Source organism: Triturus cristatus, chromosome 2_1 (genome assembly GCF_964204655.1).
Source record: "Triturus cristatus chromosome 2_1, aTriCri1.1, whole genome shotgun sequence".
Classification (NCBI taxonomy): Eukaryota; Metazoa; Chordata; class Amphibia; order Caudata; family Salamandridae; genus Triturus; species Triturus cristatus.
In genome coordinates this window covers 346,776,415-346,800,098 of record NC_140581.1, presented here as the reverse complement: position 1 = coordinate 346,800,098, position 23,684 = coordinate 346,776,415, and the positions used below count along the sequence as shown (strand labels likewise).

At 43.5% G+C, this 23,684-nt stretch overlaps 1 protein-coding gene across 1 annotated transcript in view; it reads right to left on the bottom strand.

Moving 5' to 3' along the window:
• The window catches only part of ITGA2 (integrin subunit alpha 2), a 596,388-nt gene that overhangs the window by 241,690 nt on the left and 331,014 nt on the right, over nt 1-23,684 (bottom strand). Inside the window, exons 11-14 of the mRNA XM_085631250.1 lie at nt 22,851-22,989; nt 8,477-8,622; nt 7,004-7,147; nt 1,588-1,791 (exon numbers count right to left, since the gene is read on the bottom strand). Of these exons, the coding sequence (XP_085487376.1) occupies nt 1,588-1,791; nt 7,004-7,147; nt 8,477-8,622; nt 22,851-22,989 (633 nt within the window). The remainder of the gene's footprint in view (nt 1-1,587; nt 1,792-7,003; nt 7,148-8,476; nt 8,623-22,850; nt 22,990-23,684) is intronic.

The window sequence follows — 23,684 nt, the reverse complement described above, 5'->3', positions numbered from 1 at the left end:
CCTCTTGTGATTCTGGGTAAATCACTTCATCTCCCCACACAACATGAGCTATATAAAACTGCAAGACAAAAAACACGGCTCTGCGGATCTTACACGCCCTCACACATGCACTCACTGTCACATGCCTCAGAGGTACTCTCGTGCTCGTGGGGGATGCACTCTCTCCCCTCCATAAGTGCCTCTCTCTCCCAGAAGATTCACACACTTCCTGCTGGTTGGCGAAGAGTGAGACACAAGCTCTCACGTGACAAGGTTGGGGTATAGCGCCCACCAAGCGTCTCTCGGGTTTAAACAAGCATCGGCATACAAATAGAACATGGTGACCAATACGGGGTTGTTTGCTCTCCCCCACGTCCCAGTGGCACACTCAGGAGTGACACCCTCAGTAATGACACACCAAGTGGTGATACATCCAGGAGTGATAACCTCAGGACTGACAATCTTAAGAGTGACACGCCCAGGAGTGACACACTCTGGAGTGAAAGTACATGGGCCCCTGTCCCTGCAGGCTGGACTCATTAAGATGTGGCCTAACGGTTAGAGCATATGACCTCGAAGCTGGGTTACTAGGTTCGAGTCTCTGCGGCTCAACCTCTTGTGATTCTGGGCAAATCACTTAATCTCCCCACACCTAACAAAACATGGATTTGCCCATCTGCAACAGCTGGTGCTCGTGTATAGCGCCATGATACCTCCGGGTTGAGTTCGAGCTATATAAAATTGCAAGACAAAAAACACGGCTCTGCGGTTCTCACATGCCCTCACACGTGCACTCCCTGTCACGTGCCTCAGAGGTACTCTCATGCTCGTGGGGTATACACTCTCTCCTCTCCATAAGTGCCCCTCGCTCCCAGAAGATTCACGCACTTCCTGCTGGTTGGTGAAGAGTGAGACACAAGCTCTCACGTGACAATGTCGGGGTATAGCGCCCACGATTGTTAAAGCCACCAGAGAAGCCAGAGACACTTTTCTCTTTTAGAGCCGTCCCAGTAGGACTGGCTCGCCTGACTTCCTTTTGTGCTAAAAGGTTTCTTATCTTTATGGGGCCATGTGTTTGGCCCCATAAAGATAACAAACCTTTTACGCCAGCAGTAAGTCGGGGCAGCCAGTCCAACTGGGACGGCTCTAAAAGAGAAAAGTGTTTGTCACTGGAAGCTCTTTTCCAATGGCTGGCCACCGTTTACCATAAACGGTGACGCCAGCCAATGGGAAAAAAAGGCGGGGCTTAAACCCCACTAGTGAAAGCTACCCTAAATCATTAAATCTCTCCAGCGAGACTGCGCATGTCTGCGCAGCCTGGGCCAGGCGGGACCTAAAAAGCAGGAATAATAATTCTGTTTCATCATTGATTTCAGTAATGAACCGTAGCACTGATTGTAAATTTCTGAAATTGCAATTAGACTGTCCAGTGAGATTTTGAAAAACTCAAGCATAAGAAGTATGCTTGTTCAAGTCACAGAAACATCTCTAATTGACTAATATTAAAAAATGCATCCTTAAATTGAAGCCAAAGTTGAAGGTGGTAGAAATGTATGAATACACATTTAGACAAGACACCTAAAATTAGAAGACAACACTAATTCTTACCTGTGAATATTTGTTCCTTATCGTTCTTTTATGCCCGTTGTAAATGTAGACAGCACCACTATTTTGGTCCTCTAAAGGTGCGCCTACTATGACATCATTAAAGCCATCCAAATCAACATCTGAGAGCTCTGCAATGGCAGATCCAAACCGAATGTTCTCCAAACTCTCTGGACCTTCAAGGAGCTCATGCTGATCCAAAATTCCCTTTAAAAAACAAAAAAACAGACAAGGATGCAAAAAAATATGTCAACTTTGTCAAATATCATTTAAAACATTGACCTAAGCAAGAGGTTGGAGGACTTCCTGCACTTTTCGTGTGGCATCACACAAGAGCAAAAACAAACTAGGGACAACACATAAAGGTCTATCTTAGAAACCTACCAATACTTAAAGTGAATAAACAACATTATTTTTCCCAACTGAATACAGTTCCCATAACTAGAAGTCATAACATTTGATTGGCCTGAGGCAGAGGCTAAGGATCCTTATTTACAAACGGTTTTAACAACTGCAAACCCTCTGAATCAATTAATGGGTTAAGCAAACATTAAGGAATTATTATTTGGAAGGGGCGTGTTAAGGGCATTTTGTCCTAATACTGGTTCCATAAGAGATGCGCTAATGTTTTGCAATCGAAATTCGGTAGCAAAGCATTATTATTTTACCACCAAATCCAAAATTGTTTGTAAGCCATTTAGAAATGAGAAGGGGTCACTAGAGGACCCCTTCTCCCCCGAAAATGTTGACAAAAACCTGTTTTGGGAGTAGTCAGTGGTCCAGCGAATTACTGGCTAATCCTAGAAAGCTTTAATGAACTTTTCTTGTTTCTTTTCTTTCAATGTGTCCTCTTTTCCTTTTAGGAAAACAGGCCGCATTAAAAATAAAAATATTGCTTTATTTAATAGCAATCACAGACATTGTCATCTGCTGACCCCAGCAGACCAACATACCTGTAACTGTAGTCAATAATAGTGGGTCGCAATTTACTTCTTTCATATTACTAAGGTACCTCAAATGTCAACACACTATGATTCAGCATTTTCTGAACTGACCTATGAGTACACAAGTCGGTTCACAAAATTCCCTTCCATTTACAATTTGAGAACACTTTTTGAGAATGGAAAATTCGTATAGTGAATACATTAATTAACGTTTCAGTGGAATCAGTAAGGACCACTTGAATTGATTACAAGGCAGTTTTTTTTTTTTTACAGAGTTATGTATCAGATTAAAGAGTGAAGCAGCAGTGGACCTCTTATCCTTCCTGTCAGTTAAACAGGGCATTGTAAAATACCAGTTGTCTGCGCTGGCGCATGCACAGGGCGAAAGTGGCTGAATGAACAAGCGTTGTATGAAAAGTACTAAATGTAAAAGACCACATCATATATCTTTAAAAGTGAAGAGATATACGCGCTGTCCAATGATCAGAAATACCAGAGAACCACACTCTCTGGAGCTCTCAGTGATGGGATACTGCTTCCCAAGACCAAGTGAGCCAAATAATCATGCTGCATCTTATGCGAACACACAGATTGCAGAAATAGCTGCTTGGGAGAATCCGAAATTGGGAGACTCTGCCTTTGGTAATGATTCCAAGACTGTCTGCTACTAGGAGATCTGTACTGCTGGATGTGGTTTCATCTAACAAATATGAAGGTACTGGCTTTTTGTTCCTTTGTAATAGCAAAAGCAAAGGTAAAAAAATAGCGAATAGGCTTTTATTAAGCCCCAAATTCACTTGCAAGGTTTACAATCTATGATCGTGGCACACAAGTGCCAATTGTCTCCAGTTTTGAGACGGTCATATGGGCTGTTGTTATATTATATAATTCATTTTCACTTGATGACCTATTAACCAAGTGTTAAAGAACATTGAGATTTGAGAACTGGATTGAAAAAGTACTTTTGCAAAACTCTTTGTCCATATGGTGAACTAAAATGTGTTTGACCCTTTTTACATGCAAAATACGCCACAATATTGAAAAGATTGAATTTGATATTCTGAAGCTGAAAATATTTCCAATTTAATTATCAGTAACTATTAGTTTTGTGAATTTTGTTTGAAAGATATTGATGAGTGAGTACAAGCTCACTGATCATTGTCTGTGTGATATCAATCAATCAATCAATCCGGGGTTTATAAACCGCACTACTCACCCGTGATGGTCTCAAGGCGCTGGGGGGGGAGAGGGGGGGGGGGGAATAGCCAGGTCTTGAGGTTCTTCCTGAATGTGTGCAGGGTCGGGGAGCGTCTGATGTTCACAGGGAGATCGTTCCAGGTCTTGGCCGTGATGTAGGAGAAGGCTCTTACGCCAGGTCTGTTTCTGCGGATGTGGGGGACCTCTGCCAGGGCGAGTTCAGCAGCAGAGGTTCCTCTTGGGTACGTGAAAGAATACTCTCTCGTTGAGGTATTTGGGCCCGATGTTGTTGAGGGATTTGTAGGCGTGAATGAGGAATTTGAAGGTGACCCGCTTCTCCACGGGGAGCCAGTGGAGGTCTCGTAGGTGTTGGGTCATGTGTTCGTGATGCGGAGTCCCGAGGATGAGTCTGGCTGCAGCGTTCTGGATGGTTTGGAGTCTGTGTGGAAGGGTCCAGTTGATTCCGGCGTTTAGGGCGTTGCCGTATTCGAGTCTGCTGGTTATGAGTGCGTGGGTGACGGTTCTTCTGCAGTCGGGGGGATCCATTTGAAGGTCTTGCAGAGGATGCGTAGGCAGTTGAAACTGGTGGAGGCGACAGCGTTGATCTGGCGGTTCATGGAGAGGGTGGAGTGTAGGATGAGACTGAGGTTTCGTGCGTGGTCTGTAGGGGTGGGTGGGTTGCCAAGGGCAGAGGGCCACCAGGTGTTGTCCCAGGCGGAGGTGCAGGGTCCGAGGATGAGGACCTCGGTCTTCTCTGAGTTGAGCTTCAAACAGCTGTCTTTCATCCAGGCTGCCACGTTCGTCATTCCTTCCTGGAAACAGAGTCTGGTGTCTTCGGGCTTCTTTGTGAGCGAGAGGATGAGCTGGGTGTCGTTGGCATAGGATACAATGATGAGCCCATGCTGTCTGACGATGGCGGCGAGGGGTGCCATGTAAATGTTGAAGAGCGTGGGGGCTGAGCGATGATCCTTGGGGTACTCCGCAGTGGCTATCGGTGGGTTTGGAGAGGAAGGGAGGGAGTCTGATCCTCTGGGTTCGGCCGGAGAGAAAGGATTGGATCCAGTCGAGGGCGGTTCCTTGTATCCCCGCGTCGTGATGTCTGGCTGTGAGAGTGTGATGTGAGACAGTGTTGAAGGTTGCGGAGATGCCTAGCAGGATGAGGGCCGCAGTGTGTCCCTGGTAGAGTAGCATGCAAATGTCGTCGGTGGCTGCGAGAAGGGCAAAACAACTTCCAAGGTGTCATGATGGCCCTAAATGAAGAGAGTTGAAGATTATTGTTGATTATATTCATGATGGTTACCCTTAGGGGGCTTTAATTTTTCTAAAAGTCCCCTTGATCAGGCAAGTACTTCTGATGTGTTTATGATCTATACAATATCTTGTAAAGACCACTGAAGATTCATCTTCTTCATCAAGCCTATTCCATAAAACGCGTCAAACCTACATTTCAGTCTTACATGTCATCCAGGTGCTCAGTACACTAGCTTCACAGGGAAACAATGTGGATCTATCCAATGTTCCGAGTTAGCTCTTAACAATACACAATACACATTTATGTGAACTTGCAATTAAATTACATGCTATCTCTTAAATGAAGCCACACATCTGCAGGAACAAGGAACAGTCATAATATGTCTGTTGTGTTGAATGTATTCATAAGTAAGGACCTGTGGTCGGATGAAATCTACAGGAACCTATTTAGAGGTGATGTATCACAGACTTAAATGTCTTGGGAAGTATAAAATTATGTGGATATTAATTAACCTCTTGAATTATTTATGTATTTTCTTTTATATTCCAAATAGGTTTTTTGAATAACATATTGGGAATGTGAATGTACCAATTAATATATCTGGTACAGTACATATGATAATAATGTGGTCCATTGCTTACAGTTATAGTTTTATTAAATATATATATTTTATAAACTACCAATTTTATTGAAAATATTTTTTAAACTGTCCTCATCTTGATATAGGCTTTTGCCTCAAGAATTAACATGTTACAATTAGACATGTGTCATTCATGTAGGCATTCTGCATTGTGCCTTTGGAAATGGGGATCCTCTAACAGCATTGACTAAACAAGAACCACAAGCCATTGCTGTTACAGAGAACTGTAGAGCCTTAACATGGACAAATATGCCATTATTCAACATGGATAGGATAGTGATGATGTATGTTTGGATATATGTGTTGTAACTTCCCCTTTATATTGAGTGTTCCCCTTAAGAGTGTCCTTAGAGAGAAAATCTGGGTACACAGCAACACCCCCAACAGTGTTACAGGTTGTTCCCCTTTTAGGAAGCTTAGGGGGAGGATAGCTGGATCCAAGCTCAATCCTGTGTGGTTGAGTGTTAAAGACAGGAACACTATTGTTGATGATTGCAGAGTTAGGAGATATCAGGAAGATTACAAACACAGATTTGATTCTCACATGTGTGTGTGCAAGTATGAGTGGAACGTAGGTGATCTTGTCTTCATATAAAAGGCTGTGTGGTCTCCCAAAGGTGAGACTAAGTTTTACGATCCAAAACTTATCATTAAAGTTATGAAAAATGTTGTCATGCTTGATTGAGGGGATATTTGGAACATGTCCCATCTTTCCGAATGTGGCAATGGGGGTGGTCTTTCCCAAGAGAGTCATGGTGTGACTCATACTGTTCCTCCTGAGCATGAGCATCAAACCACTCCTCCTGGGCATTCTGTTAGATCCAGAAGGCCAACTTCACATCTTTTGGATTATGAAATTAAGTAGTAATGTTTACTTTTGTTTTTGCCTGTAATTGCTTTTGTTGTCATGCTCTTCTTTTCTTCTTTTCTTTGCATTGTAAAGGGAAGATGTGTTGTAACTTCCCCTTTATATTGAGTGTTCTCTTTAAAAGAATGTTACCATGCCAGACTAGAATGCTCTGATCTCAGTAGATCGGTTGCAGCTGTAGCGTCGGTCTGACTGTCCGGTGGGTGTAAGAATAAACACTGTGAGAAGTTACAGGGAAGTCTCTTCATTATATTAATATGTATCTAGGTGGTATATGTACAGCGCACACCTAGCCAAAAGGCAGTGGAGCACTGTATGGGGTCAAAGGTAAGACGATGTAAAACTGACAAGAGTGTGTATTTGACTGTGGGATGTTCAGTAATCAGACTGGTATTCTGCCTATTGGATTTCAATTGTTAAGACATATGCATTTTAGAATAATAGGATAGCCAGACCTGTGTTATATGAGCATCAGCAGTTAGACCTTTTGGAGTGTAAGCACATCAAATATACTGTACCTTAGTGACAGAAAATAGATAGACTCGACCCTCTTCCTTCTTTAGCCCGTTCATGAACATTGGCGCACCAACGAGTAGCACATCGGTCACTGAATCTCTGTTAACATCCACTGAGCAAATTACGCTTCCAAAGTAGGAGCCCACCTGGAAACAATTACAAACAGTCTGGCTGTTACAATTGTCTTCCTGTGCATAGTCTCAAGTATTGTACAGGATGGGAGACATGAGGACACCTTTCCTTTAAGAGAGAGCATTGAGCGCTTATTTAGAGATACAGTGACTCAAAACAGCCAGGGCTGTAATATAAACACATGGGAGGGTTCTGAACAGAACCGCTCGTCTGTTTTTAAGGCATTGCAGTTTTCAAGGTGCATACATTTAATTCACAAATTGTCTGGGACAGTGCAGGAGCTGCAGACAGGACAGCTTGGAACAAGGGGATGGCAGCCAGTCCTCCCCGTTTCAGAGCTGTGATGTCTCCAGCTCATATCCCAGTATCCATCTGGAGAGTTTACCCTCCAGCTGATCCAGAGTTTCTTTATCAGTAATGCTCCCACATCTGCATATCACTTAAAAAAAAAAAACTTTGTGCCACCCCAAAACAGTTCCAGGCATCGCACCCTATATTAATATTTGTATCACCATTTAAACTTCATACCTGGATAAAAATCTACTTGGACACTCAAACTGTCCTTGAGCAGTACAGCACAGCAAATCCGGAATATGGATAATTGGAGGTAAGTAAACAATTAAATAAATAAAACGAATTTCGTAGCGCGCGCTGCGTCGCAAAATGCAATGCAGCGCGCGCTACGAAATTCGTTTTATTAATGTAATTGTTTACTTACCTCCAATTATCCATATTCCAGTTTTTAGTACCCCCCACCCTGCCCCTCCACCGCCCAGCCTCTCTGCCCCACGGAACTCACTCCACGGGCCGCGGCTGAGTAGCAGTCTTAAGTACTCAGGAAGCCTGTGACAGTCAAAGATGTCAGGAGAACTGAAAAGGGTTTGCCAAACAAATTTTTCTGTGAAAGCAGAGCCAGCTGTACAACTTACAACTAATTGAGTGTCCCCAAACTTTCCATGACATGCTCCCCTTAGAATGTCCACTCCCTGCCCTGAGAGTAGATTTACTCAGGTGACATATCACAATATATTAGGATAATATGCATCCATTAACAGATTCACAGAGTGCAACTTCCCCTTTTGTGAATCGCATGCTTCTGTAAATCAAGGCATTAGGCGAAATAAGTTCAGCATGCACATGCAAATAAATTTAAAATCGGGCCGTGTACGCAGTTTGGAGGTTACCAAAGGTTTCACAAAGAAAGAGGTCTGCATCTTTGCACTGAAACATCCTCTAGAAACTCCCCTTATGTCACACCTGGTCACAAGGAAATAATGTGTAAAAATACGGAAGTAGGACTTTTGCTCCTACTGCCTTAAGTAAACTGATGGAATGGTACTTGCCTGCTCTCCTCTTTGAACCTGAATGATGGTAACATTTCCCTGGGCATTCACACTGTAAACCACCACTTGGCCTGTATAGTTAGATCTAGGCGCACCAGCTACATAGTTGAGCGTTTTCTCAGTGGCAAGTACTGCAACAGAATAGCCTAGAATACACAGAAATATGATGTACAAATACGGTATTGCGTGTATAGAGGATGAATGTAGCAAGAAGAAAGCGTGAACATATGCATTTTAACAATGTGTCTTTATAAAAATTAGACCAATAAATCATAATAGACACTCAATGCATTAGTCTTACATAGGCCTTTTCCAGACTTCTCTGAAAATGCAGATTTTTAATGTTACTAACAATGCCAGCAAGCGTTATGACAAAGTCAACTTTTATTTTTATCACTAGAATAATCGATAAACCAAATACTTTCCATGAACTCATAGAGTAAAAATTGCAAATATATAAAACGTGTCTTCATAGCAATAAAAAGTTTACTGACGAGTAGCAATGGTTATTTCTAGTTGATGTCAAGATCCCAGCAGGATTAGAACAATAGCTGCCACCAGTCTACATGAGAGGAGCATCGCCCCTGCTGAGACAGCTCTTAGATGACCTTCTAGAGAGATGTACAAGTGTAGGCAAGCTCGTGTCACGAAGAAGGAAGGAAGTGTGGGATCTAAGCGATATCCACGCTGGAAAAACCACAATTTGACACAGGCATTTATTTAAAGAAAGATATGTACCGACAGACGTCATTACATTTAAAGAAACCGAAAATGCTTCCTGAAATTCCCTCTTACCTCCTGAGGCATTCTCAGTATAGATGTGTGGGTGTGGGCACAGCTGCTGAGCATTTTAATGGCGAGTAAGAACCCTAATGCTTGGGTAGGTTTCCTCTTCAGGGAAATAGCATAAGTTAAGTGTTTCGCCTGTCACTCTTAACAGAGTCTTAACAATGGCCGCTTCTTAGCAGATGCTGAGGGTAATTCTGCTGCTGCACTAATGGTTTCCCCATGCATGCGCTTAGACCACTGCAGCCGTCTCAATAAGGGGGAATTTCCAAACGGGATCCTAGGGCCCGGTGTAGAGTGTCGTTGATGGGTACCCTGTCATTATACCTTACTGCTCTTTCAGTTAGGCATACAGGATTGAGATGGAGTGCCCGTCCGCCAAACTCACAATCAGTCTCACAGCACTTCTCCTGCCTTTTAAATTTGAGATTGATATTTATTTATTGGCTCTATGAAAATTTAAATCTATAAAACAGCAAAAATGTAGTCCATACATTGTGTGCCACTACGACCCTATAAACAAACACTAAAAGCATGTTATTTCACACTGGGGCATTTGGAGTTGGCATCGAATTTCTATACTTTCAGAGCAAGCTGCCTGCAACGAACTCTCAATTAGTATATTCACCTATACCAGGGTACTAAAAAGTGATAGTAACATGCAAGCATTGGCATGGCCAATAGGTCTCGCCTTTGTCACCTTAAAAGTGTTTAGCCAGAGCTATTGGCTTTGGCAATGTTTTTAAGCTATGATGCTTAGTGATACTGAGGTGGTGGTGCTGTATTGGTGCTTAGGTGTAGTGGAGCGTGCAGTGATGCTGAGTTGTTGTTGCTGAAGTGATGCTGATGTGGTGCTGCACTGATGCTGAATAGCAGTGCCTCTGTTGGTAAGTTTAGACACTGTAGCACTCCTTTGTAGATGAATGTTTATGAAGGCGTGATGGAAAAAGGCACATAGAAATAAAGCGTAAGACTACATAAAACAAGCATTGGCATAGCCAATAGGTCTCGCCTTTGGAACCTTATAAGTGTTTAGTTATCCAGCACAATATCCTTAGTGCAACAACATCAAGTGTTGCATGTCTAAACACTTATAAGGTCCCAAAGGCGAGACCTATTGGCTATGCCAATGCTTGTTTAAAGGAGACCTCGAAAAGGGTCTCTATCGGGCTCTGTTTTCTGCCTGGTCACAGGCGGTCACACTGCTCACATCTCAATAGTGGAGAAGTTACGGCATGGCGTCATGCCAGGTGAGCGTTGTAAATCCTTTAAAGAGAGTCATTTTCTCTCAGGATTTCCCTTCTCTTTTTTAAACTCAGGAGCAGCAACATTGTCGTGGTGTCACCAGGGCTGTTAGTGGAAGCTTTTTCAATGTTATATTCAAGCCATGGTTGCTACTTATTTATCTTATGCAACTAACAACCATTGACAAAGCCAATAGACCTGACTTGTTGGAGGTATGATGTTACTTATTGTATCATATATCTAGATGCAATGACAGAAACAGCAAATACAAGTCGGGCGGCAGGCGGCACACTATGCTCAGCACAGATTTTTAGATTAAGTGTTTTTAAGCCACGCCCTTAATTGCATTGGCTACGCCCCTTTGAGAGACCCTCCAGTTTTTTCATCCCACTTAAAGCCCTGGTGCAAACATAATTGAGATTTGAACCAAGCTGTCTTATGTTTACTCGGCACGCATCAAGACAATGCTGGCTTCTGCTAGATGTCAGGAAGCAGACTATGATGTCACCGCTCTGCGACAGTGTAATATGCTTTCCGCATCTGATTTTTATGGGTGAACCGTTATTAAAATAGAGCATATGCGATAGTGGCGGAAGGTGATTGGAAACATTGTGGGTCAAGAAACCGCAAATACCCCAATCAGAAAAATATGCCAAGAATTGGAACATGGAGCCCTGCAACAATACGAAGTAATCTACTTAAAATAAAATTGTATTTTAACCCAGATCTCTGCAAGCCGAGTTCCTCCATCCGCTCACACCCACCACCTAAATAAAAAATTATGCCATTTTGAAATATTATTGACGTCAAGACCAATTTATCGTACAGGGGTGAGTGCAAGCCCGAGCAATAGAGAGCTGCCAATTCTGCTCAAAATCAAAGTTAGTCCCAGGTCGCTTCAGAAATCTGCATTTTCTTAGCCGAGCTATATCGGCGGCAACTAAAACCGTGAGGCAACAAATGCTTCTAATTTTAAACAGCACGCCAGAGAAAAAGCAGAAAGAAATGGCACCTTTCTGCCTTTCGGTTCCGATAACATTTCATGAACATCAGGTTTATTGAGGGGAGTGCATGGAGATACCTTTCCACCGATAAATGTTTAGATTTCTCACTAACAGAGAACGGAAGAAAAAAAAGCTGAATGCGAAAAAAACAAGCACGCGAGACATCTGTTTTGAATTATCGTGCACACGTCTGGGTACGATAATTCAAAACAGATGGTGCCTGTGCGGGTAACCCCAAGCAATAGGCCAGACACGCGTGTGGTGAGCTTTTTGAAGCCCCCATTCAATAAGTCTCGCAGAGCAGCGCATGCGCGCTGCTAGGAGAGACCTAAAACGGATAACTATTGTGCAGTTGGAAGATACAATGCTAAATCCTCGGTAACACCAAAAACTTTAGTTATATAAGAAACTTAATTAGTAATAAGGAAGTGATTGCAAATAACCACAACTGTTTATTAATGTAAAACCATCTGAAAATGCCACGTTCCTTTACACTAGCTGTACCAGAAAAGCTGCTCACAATACAATATTACCATTTTTTCAAATAAACAAAGAGTCTGGGTTGGTGTAGCCTTTTAATTGCACTTCTCCTGAAAGCAGACACTGAGAGTACAAGTGACCTGAGAGTAAAGAATTTTATCTTTATTACAGTAACATGTGCTGAATAGAGATTAAATACTGTACCTTAAACAGCTGGATGTGAAATTCCCTATAAAATGCATAGTCATTAAGCTGAGAAACCATTTGTTGGGAAGAAAAAACTACTCAGCCCTACAATCATAAAGCATTCTTGCTAAAACTAATCAAATCATTAGCATGCATCTTAGCTGAGGGTGCCATGATATTTTGGGCACTGCTGGCACCCATTCAGCACAAAGACAATTTTCGCTGACTCTTCTTCCATTTATTAAATCCGATTTAGCTTACCTACAATCCCAAACCTCTGCATCCCTCGGAGTGTATGGCACTCCTGTGGATTCTAAGGGGACACACAGGCTTATGCTTAACGCCCGAAAACAATAGATGTTCTGGTCAGTTTTCAAACGAACTAAAAAAATACACTGAAAGGCCGCACTGAAAGAATGCCTGTATCTACGCTTTATTTATTTATTTAGAAGGGTCTTTGCTTTGGCTTTAAACTAACAAACAGAAAGCAGATTAAACAGAAAGCCTGATGCCGCGAGCCCGACTGCACTACGATTATTCAGCAGGTCGGAAGTCTGTGGGAATGATGACTATATTTCTGAAGTCATTATTTCATGCTTCCAATTCCCGCTCACGGCTGAGAGCCTGAGCCGCCTTTCGAAGTGTCCGGCTGCAAAGTTTGTGAAAGGACTCCCTCAGCTCCCTGGAATTGCCCAACTCTGAGTCAGAAAGGGCAGAGGGAGCAGGAGGCATGACATCACAAATCAGTTCAAGATGCTACCCCCGCCGGACGCACGAGGGCCCTCGCTCCTGCAACGTGGCGTGCGCTCATAGCACTGCTCACAGGCATGCTGAAAAGGGGATGCAGGGAAGAGAACGCGTACTGAAGAGGGAGAAAGGCATGCGTGCCGGTGAGGGGAGACAGGGAAGGCGTGCAGAAGAAGGGGTCAGGAAAACAGCGCTGAAGAGGGGCGGGGAGACAAGAAAAGGCGTGCTAAAGAGTGGGCAGTAAAGGAGTGCTTAAGAGGGGAGCTAGGAAAGATGTCGGGGTGAGGGGGCAGGAAAGGCGTGCTGAAGAGGGGGCAAGGAAGGATGTGCTAAAGGGGGTGCAGGAAAGGCGTGCGGAAAAAGGGGGGAGCTGAAGAGGGGCAGCAGAGAGCAGGGAGCAAGAGCAATACAACTGATTCACAGACAATACGTCTACGTCTTGAATTGGTCATTCTAGTTTAAGGGCTGGGAGTAGGTCAACATTTTCATAAATAAACCCATCATACCTTTAAAGCTTTTCCTTTTAACCTCTGAAAGTAGATTTATGTGGAACAACTTACTAGGCTTAACCCTCACCAGTTGCTCTTTTCTTCAGCTCCGATTAGCACTTAAAAGGATTTGTACTGTTAAATGCGCATTCTGCTGTGGGAAAGGAACCTCTGCACAAGAATTGGGAAACAGGTCTTTTCAAGCACTCGTGCTTGTGCTGGCATTCACTTTGCGGGAGCGAGCACGCTAGTTGAAAACAAATGACCCGCGCGCCGCTGCTCGCACCCGCAAGATGGATGCCAGCACGAGTTCTTGAAAAGAGCTGACCAATTTCTAAAGGTCACCCCAGGGCAGCGCAAGTGCGCTGCCTAGGCGAGACCTAAAAAATCTCGATCCCCAGGCATCCTTGTGAGGGAACACAAACATGCTACTGTCCCTCCTGTTTGAACGCTCAAAGCCAGCAAAAATGTAATTTAAAAACTCCTAGCAACCACCTACTGTGTGGTACCAGAATATGAAATACTGCATACCATAGCTTAATATAACATTGCCAAAATATTAATAATGTAAGCATACACATGTATGCTCATATATTTTCTATACTTCTCACCATATTTATGTACTTTGACGATACATATATTGTCTAGATGGGTAGATGTGGAGTTAGGAATAGTAAATCTAAACCAGTATATACTTATCCCCTCGATATTCTAGTTGTTATATTTTGTTTGCTGATATTTTGGCAGTGGTATTATGGAATCACAATATTTAGTATTCTATAATCTGACATACAACACCAACTAAACTGAAATCCAGCCACTGTGAGCAGAGTAAATGTAAGCTTTAAAAACGTATTACTCCCCCTGAAGTCAAGGAGCATTAAGGTTATTCTTTGTTCTAAACTCGTTATAGGTAGGAGTGTTTCTTTATTACAAACATTTATATTCTAGACGACAAGTAATATGCCTTATTATTCCTCCGCTAGGTGTTTACAATCCAATGGCTTAAAACCCTAATTCTGAAGCTTCAGCCTCCCACAGGATCAAGCCTGCTCTGCTCCCCTAACGCCACCGGCCCTGCTGCTGATACTTTCTGCCTGCTCAGAGCAGGTAGATAATGTCAATGGTCTTCTCCCCGGATTGTGAAAAACCACACAGTGATGTACCCAGTATCTCTGGGGCTGTGTGATTATTTCCCATTAAAGAGGGAGAACTCGTGCTAGACGGAGTTTGGTGCAAGGATTCCAGTCAGAATTGGGGATTCGGATCCCCTTGTATCCCTGCACCAAATGCTGGCCAATTCATAATGAGGGCTGTAGGAAAGTGCAACTTTTTGACATGGCCGTCTCCACTTTTTGCCTTGTATCCGTTGGAATTTTGACAGAAGTGCACTGGGTTCCTGCTATCCAGGTTGCCAGTGCCGGATCTCTTTCCCTAAAACTGTACAATTTTTCCCCCAATTGGCAATACCATTATCACCCCCTGTAAGTCCTTAGTAAATGGTACCCCTGGTACCCAGGGCAAAGTGGCTAAAGAGGGTCCCTAAGGGCTGCAGCAGGTATTGTGCCATCCTAAGGAACCCCTCCGCACCAACATGCTAACTGCCATTGCAGGCTGTGTGCCATGGTGCAGAGAAAAGTGAAGACACGACATGGCACACCTCCTGCGTGCCATGCCTGCTGACACTGCATGCAATATAGGTAAGTCACCCCTACAGCAGGCCTTACAGCCCTATGGCAGGGTGCACTATACTACATGTGTGGATATATCCTCATGAGAAAATGTGCCACCTTGGATGTCTAAGTCGAATCTTAGATATTATAAGAACAGGGAAGCAATTTTGGGTACATGTGATGGACACTGGCAATTACAAGTTCCCCAGCTACATGGTGGCTTCACTGAAACTAGAGATGTTTGGTATCAAACATCTCGTATTAATAAACCCACACTGATTCCAGTGACATGCACCCAGAGGGCACCATAGAGGTGCCCCCTGAAGACCTACTGACAACTGGTGTACTGGCTGACTGGTGTGGACCAGCACACGACCACAGACAGGTTTTTGACCCCCTGCAGGTGAGAGCCTGCGCTCTTTGAGGACAGAAACAATGCCTGCACTGGCCGGAGGTGTTGTCAACTCCTCCAATCAGGATGGCTAATTTTAACAGCACATCAAGGCAGGAGGCTTGGCTTCAAAGGCCTCTGCCGCCTTTGATATATGACCCAAGGCTTTCCCAAACAGGGGAAATGGCAACTCCTGCCCCGGACCCATTTGGCACAAGGACCGGAGGGAAAATTAGCTAGTCAGCAGGCATGTTCACCCATCAGGCAAGGGTCACCCCTAAGGTGGGATACCTGATGTGAACATGAGTTTTTGAATTCCACCATTTTGGTTTTGAAGTAATTAGGCTCACTGGGTCAGGGTTATACCCATTCCTGTGGTCATATAGAGGGTGTAGATACCCTAAAGGTAAGTAGCCCATTATCTACTACTTTTCGCTCCCCTAAATGACCCTAAATCGAGTATTTAGGAGGCACCCCTGACACCAAGCAACTAGATTCAATGGATCCAGAAGAAGAGGACAAAGAAGAGCCGCAAGAAAAGCAAGAACTGAAGATTGGCTGTGGACGTTTGGCGCCAAACCCTGCCTGCTTGGCCCAGTCTCGACAATCGTGACCAGTGACTCATCCTTCAACTGAACATCTTCCAAGATCCCCGCGAGACTGCCAACCCTTTGCAAATTGCCAGCAATATCCCTTGGAGTAAACGAGCTACTCCCCTGCAGTCCGCAGGCACTGAAGACTCATAGTCCGGTTCACCGAGTTGTTGCTCCCTGGCCAGCCCAATGCAGCAGGCCCCCCAGGAAGAGGTACCTGTGCTCCTTAAGGACAGATCCGTCCTCTCACCAAGTGAGAGGACACCAGGACTAACTGGAGCAGCACAGAACCAATACCCGGGGTACCAGTCTCCTTGCAGCAAACAGAGCCCATGAGAGTCCAATCCAGACTCCCACTGCAATGAGACTGAGCAGTTGTTGAGGGATGTCAGCACCGGAGAGACCCACTTCCAGAGTAGCCTAGCTGTCTTGATTTTTCACCCTCAACCGGCGAGACCTACAAGTGCAAGGGTCTAGGATGCACAGAGCCCAGCCGGCCTTTCCACTCTGCACCCGAGCGCCCCAGCCCGGGTACTATTAAACAGCTATGTCCCCTTGTTCCCAGGACCCTTGTGACCTAAGCCCCCAATCGGCAGCTCCCGTACTTGTCCCCAAGTCCCCCTCTGCAGCCTGTTTCCAGATGACCCCTTCTTTCTACTGGTGTAGCATGCATAGCTACCAACCTGACCAGCACCTCTGACACCCAGACGCCCCAGGGCAGGTAACGAGTAACTGCTGGTGGTACTTTAGACCTTGGCCCACTACGACCCAAAATCCCTAAGACCCCCAGAAACCTACTGTAAATAACTGTATGCAGCATATGCCTTTTACCCTCATTGAGAAGCATTCCTGCGTAAACATGCTTTTAAGTGAACTGTTTACTTACCTGTGAAATTCAATATTTAAAAAGTCCTTACTTAATAACAACGTTCTTAGTATCAAAATTTATATAAAAACATGACTTATTTTTCTAAATTATTCTGGAGTATGGATCTCATTTATTGCCTCTGTGAGTACAAATAATGCTTAGTACTACCCTCTGATAAGCCTAAACTGCTGGCCCACATTACCACAAAAGAGAGCATTTAGAGTAATAATTTTTGCCTCTGTAAACCAACAAGGGTTGCCTGGACTCTTTACACAGTGTACCTCGTTTTGTCCATTATATAAACAGCCAGATTTCTACAAGGGCCTTAGAAAACAATTCTTAGTTTTGAAAAAGACTCAAGAATATTCCATGGGATGTTTGGATATGAGTTAAGATTTCACTGAGTTATTTGATAAATGTTCAATTCTGCCCTAAGGGATTTGCATTAACGTTGCTTCTTTACAACATGGAAAGAGTAGAGATAAGTGAGCCTTCTGGTTCTAGTAAGACTTGTGGGCAGAGAAAAACAGATGCACGATCCCTGAAAACAGCTGCTGCAAATTCAAGAGTGATGATGGGGCTGCACTAAAAACTAGAGAATCAAGTGGACAGATTGTTAAGAGCATCTTTATGGCTAAACCTATTTATCCATGTAGTGATTAATCAAGTCTGTTCTTCCCAGGTTTCCACCAGTATTTCAGGGTGGATACAGAGTCTCATAAGAAGCTTCTATATTTCGCCCTACAGTGGAATATTTTCCAGAATGTAATTGATGGATTTTTTGTCATTTTATCTAAGAGCATTAAGTAGTTAAAAGTGGGCCATAAATGTTACCTCAGCCAGAACGATTGATTTGATCATATTCCACGATTATGCAGTGGTGAGGAAAAGATAAACTAATCTGTTTGCTTTCTTCATGCAAGGAGAAGGGATGAAAACTTGACTAAATGCCTCTAATCCTGCTAAGTAGATAAAAGTGGAGAATCTGACGGAGTCATGAAGCAGCCACATCTGGCCTAGATTTGATTACTTTTTTGCCTTCAGTTAGACACTTTGAATAACCAACCCTCTTGGTGCACTTATTTGATGTTTTCTGTCCTTTAGGTAAAGTATTTCCTTGTTAGGTCCCGATTCCGAACGAGACAGATATAGGGATAGGGATACCATGTGACCAGAATTAACACTTCCGTCTGGCATCCCCACCACTAAATATGGTGTTGTAATCTTATCCACTTGGTACGTTCCTATCCCCCCTCCCTTTCACCTCCTATTGGTTCCACCCCTCCTCTGTCACGAACATTCTACTGTGCCCTCTCTAGTTCTGCTGGAACCTGTGGTGGTGAATAGACCAATAAAGAAGAGTTACATCTTTACCTGCTCTTGGTCTTCATTATTACATATGGCTAGTCTGATTTTTCTCCCTGGAATGTGGAATAACATGCAGATCAAACAAGTACGCATGGGTGGGAAATCCTTCGCCTGTCTAGCTCCCTCACTGTGGAACTCTCTCCCCCTACAACTCCGGCATGAAACTATTTACTACAAATTCGGAAAAGATCTGAAAACGTGGTTATTTAACCAATAGAGCAGCTCCACCTCCTGCGTGTGTCCGTGGTGCCGGGAAACCTGCAGGTAGCTGTGTGTCCGATAAATTCAATAATAATAATAATAACTAAGCGTCCTTGTTTATCGACAAACCTACTCCCATTAACTCAAAGTGGGTAGTAAATGGGAGCGAGTGGGTAGGGAGTGAGGAGAAAGTTGAGGAGGGCATCCTGCGACAGGGGAGACTTGTGCTATGCAGGAGTGAGTATGCTCTGCCCCCTCCCCCATGTTGTGGGTGGTCACCCGCTGCCTGGCTGCACTTGCAGACTGATCCATATCTGTTTTTACCTGACAGGCTTTCCAGCCAGGAAAATTGGATCCAGTCTTCCTGCACCTGGGAATCACGGTCGGGAAGAGGACAACAACTACTGTGCCAGTGTGCGGTCCCCACCAAACTACGGCTTCATTTCATTGCTCCACAGTGTGAGGAAAATACACAGTGAGCTTGAATATAAGGAGATGTTCCATGCCAGCTGTAAATTTGGGCGGGTTCGGATACTGTTAATCAAGCCTTCCTTTTATCCATGATAATTACGAGATATGTAGCTTTCAGAGGAGGAGGATCTTATTGATTTCCTCAACCTCTGAGTTACTTTTGATAGTGTGTACCGTTCTCTTCTGAGGGAGGCATTAGACTGGGAAAGAATTAGGGAAGGCGATTTATAGTTTTAAAGGGGAATACATCATCTGTTCATGTTGTGCTTGGCCACGCTATATCATGTAAATTTAGTCATGAAAGGCATCAGCCAGGTTTGCCTGCTGTCCCTTTCCTTATTTACCATTTTAATTTATGAGCTAGATGGCTGGCTGTGGTCAGGTAAGTGCGGCTGCTTTTTCCACGTTATAGTTCTGTCCCATGTCTGCTGTATGTGGACAATGCTGTCCTGCTGGCGAGGATCGCTGTAGGCCTGCAGAACAAGAACCTTTTGTACCAAAGTGCAAGATTCATAGTCTGGACAACAAAAGCGCTCCAAGGAGTTTGTTTAGACTAAATGATACCATTATTCAAACAGTGAAGGAGTTTGAATATTTTGGACTCTGTTTCAAAAGTAGTGGGATGTGGGATGCACAACCATGAAGTCCATCATTACAAGCGCTCATGAGTGGGATTATTACCACTTGTTTTTCCAGTCTCGAAGTCCATCATCTCAAAGCAGGTGGCGGCTTTTAACAGAAAAGGACATGGATTTCGGCAAAAACATGCTGTAAATGGGCTGATGATACAGGGTCCAACAAGTTCTTCCCCTATTTGAGCCTCATATTTGTAATGACCGGTAAATGAGCGATAATGCCACCCAGTACCCATATTAATGACCCCAGTATTATCACCCCATTTTACCAGTGGCTCATAATGAGGCCCTAGGTTTTTGAATACTCTATTCAATACACTTCATGTTCTTAGAACGTTCGATCCAAATTAAGATATAGACTCATTATCATAGGACTAAAATAGATGCCAGGGCTCTTTACAGTGTTTAACTATGGGGTTCTGCTTATTTGCACCTCTTATTGCCTCCTCTAAATGAGTTTCTGAGGATTTGGAATCATAGCTACATCCACACCCCTTCATGTGCTACAAATGAAATTGGGAGTGGGAAATTTTGACCTTAGTGTCCCTATCAACCAAATTATCTTTTGGGCCAACATTTAGCCAAATCCAGAGGCTTCAATGTATTGTTAGGAGTTGTATGAAAATTTGAGTTTTGATAATTGCATCACCTTCCAAGAATTGGTCATGATGTTTGTCGAAATTTTATGGATATTGGCATTAATGGGGTAGAGACAGACTAGAGCAAATATTCCTATTATTAAATCCACTTATTTAGGATAAACCCTTCACAGATTAATTACACTTCTGGAATACAAATAACTTTAATCAAAACAAATATTTAGAACATATGACCTTACCAACTACAAGGAACTTCATTTTGAGGTTCTACTTGGGCACTTTGGCATCACACACATTTGTGGGCTGATGGTCTCTCACACACTCAGTTCCATGCATGGATTATATCTAAAATAATTAGGTAGGTTTTCTATAGAATTACCACCATTTGCAAGTTTTATCGGTGTGGAACTGCACCTGGTAATATCATCTGCTTTTCCGTTCACTTTGTACCTGCTAATAGCAGGTGTAAAATAGGAGTGGAACAGGACTCAGAATTTAAGGAAAACATGTAGTAAACCGCCAGGTAATTCTGTGACCTGCACTTTAGTCCCAATTCCAGGCCTTAAATTTGTAAATGCCAATAAATGGGTTGGTAATACCATCAATTAACAATTATACCGGGCCATTTATTTCCACCTCATTTTATTGTTCATTTGAAATGGAGCGGTATGAGTTTTTGAATTTAGGCCAGCCTGAAGATGAGATCTATTTTCTCCTTCTTCCTCCATTTGCAATATCCCTTTTTCAATAACAATGTTGCAATAACTGCTCTACATTTTTCATCTGGGGAGCAGATCATCTATCAAATCATATGACATGACATCTACTTCGGAAAATTGAGCTCTCTCAAAAGTGAAAAGAAATATTTATTATGTGATGATGTATTGAGACTACAACTGGATTGGCAATCCCAGGTCAGAAAATCACACTGGTGAATCAACACAAAATAGCCTTATCACCTCAGGAATAACATAGTAATTCTACGTTTTTACCGAATGACTTATAATAACACTGAAAAAACACAGGTTGGCGGAATCACATAAAACTCTGTTGTGGGAACCTGTGTTTAGGGCCATTGATGTAGATCCTTCATCAGTACATTTAACCCTGAGGGACGAGTAGAATGAAACAAAAGAAGGGGGTGTGCCCTGTCAGTCCATAAGGACACGGTTTGGAATGCCTATTGCCTCACTGGGCACATCTACTCATTTCGTAGCAATAATGGCTGATTCGTACCAGCTTCTGAAGCTAGTCACGAACACCTGCATGTATGAAAAAAGTAAGAAAAACACAGATATCTTCAAAGGCAGACTGAGCATAGACCCTTTGAGTGTTGAGAAGCCAAAAGACGCAGTGACGCAAGGGAGCTACCCAATATTGTCAAAAGTAAATAATCATTATGAAGAATGCAGAACAACATAGATTGAATTACATATTGTTCCTTTGCAGACTTTTGTTTAGGGCTAACACACAGGATGCACACATTGGGGCCTATTCACAAAAGCATTTTCTAACATTTCTTTGTGAATTGGCCTTAAAACATCTAAAATGAGAATAAAATGAGAATATTCATATACAGTTAGTACAGATAGGAACAACTGTGCCCTCTTTTCACATTTACCAGTGGCGGCCGGGACAGGTAAGAGTGGTGATACAGTGATGCGGGGAAAGATAGGGTAGGATGGGAAGTCGATAGATGACGGGATAGGCAAAATTAAATAATGCGGCGAGCGTAAGGTAAATTGTAAATTGATACTTGTATAGTGCACTACTCACCCGCAAGGGTCTCAAGGCGCTTGTACAAATACCGCTGTGGAACCCATCCTGGCTTTCCCTGTGAGGCATCCACTCCTGGGCACCCCCAAGGTGGAGGCCAGGCATCCTTAGCGTTGTGGGGGCCGTTGTGGAGATTAAGCAAGCTATTGCCCAGAGTTGCAGAGTGGGACTCCATGATGGGAATAGACACCGAGGCGAGAATTATCAGGTCCGTGGAATTTTTGAGCCCAAGACCCGCCGAGGTGGGGAATTGAACCCTGGTCCCGGGCTAGACCTCTGCATCAGGGTCTGCCGCTCTAATCATTGAGCCACACTTCTCCTTGGTTTTATCATTTTTATTATTTAATTTGACCTATCTCATTGTCTGTCGACTCCCCCTCCCCTCCCAACACGCCACGCCCCACAACTCTTACCTGTGCCGACCACCACTGACTTTTACCAAGGGAACTTTGAGATTTGTTGACACTTCAAAAAGGCATGTATGAGTATCTAAAATAGTACACCTCTAGTCTTTCCTACATTCATTGTGCAAAAGTGTGCAGAGCAGAGCCCTCTTTGTCCATTTTTCAATGTATAAGTCCCTTATTTTTCTCTTTTGTTGCGCAGTGTTATTATGTTGCTCTGTGTCTGTGAGCCCAGAACAATGTTCAACAAGAGATGCTATTATTAATTATCTAATACTACAATTTTTACACGATAAAAGTGAACAGCAGACTGGTATTTTTAGCTATCTACGACATTATGTTCAAGAATGATTGCTTTTTATCATGTTTTTTAGGAGCTTTTGCTAGTAATCATATTATACTGTGGTGAAGGCTTAATGCATGCAGAAGGAGATCACAAAACATGTGCCAGACCCTTACCTAGGTATGAACTGTGATTCCGGTCCTGCAGAACTTTTTCGAAAGCTTCATTTGGAAGGATAAAATCTTTATTTGATGTTTGATGAACTACAGTTCCAGTCCAATCATAGGCCCCAACAGCACCTAACATCATAATATCCTATCAAAATAAATGTAATCAGTTAATATATACACACTGATTTCAGCTATCTAAGAAACATTCCTAAGCTACTTGGTATTTTTTGCACAATTCCATCCATCCATTAGTCTCTAATTTTGTCTCCTAAACTTACAAATGGAGCAGGAAATGCCTCATGTTTTGGGGAAAATGGTAACCCAAGTTGGAGACAAGGTCCCATCCTTAAGCATCAGCGTTAGTGTGAGGCATCTGATTGCATGGGCGCGTGTATTGTTGTAGAATAGTTTGTGTCACACGCTGGGTAACCCACAGCAAGCCCATGTTGTTCAATCAATCGATAGAGCGCACTACTCACCCGGAGGGTCTCAAGGCGCAAGGGGCGGGGGGTCAGCTACTGCTCGAACAGCCAGGTCTTGAGCTGCTTTCTGAAGGCGAGGTGGTCCTGGATCAGGCGGAGGTGGGTCGGGAGGGAGTTCCAAGTCTTGGCGGCGAGGTAGGAGAAGGACCTTCCCCCTGTGGTGGCTCTTCCGATGCGGGGGACGGCGGCGAGGGCATGGCCGGTCGATCGAAGCTGGCGTTTGGGAGCGTAGAAGTTGAGGCGGCTGTTGAGGTATCCTGGGCCTTGGTTGTGTAGGGCTTTGTGTGCGTGGGTGAGGAGACGGAAGGTGATTCTTTTGTTGACCGGGAGCCAGTGCAGGTCTCTCAGGTGTCCGGAG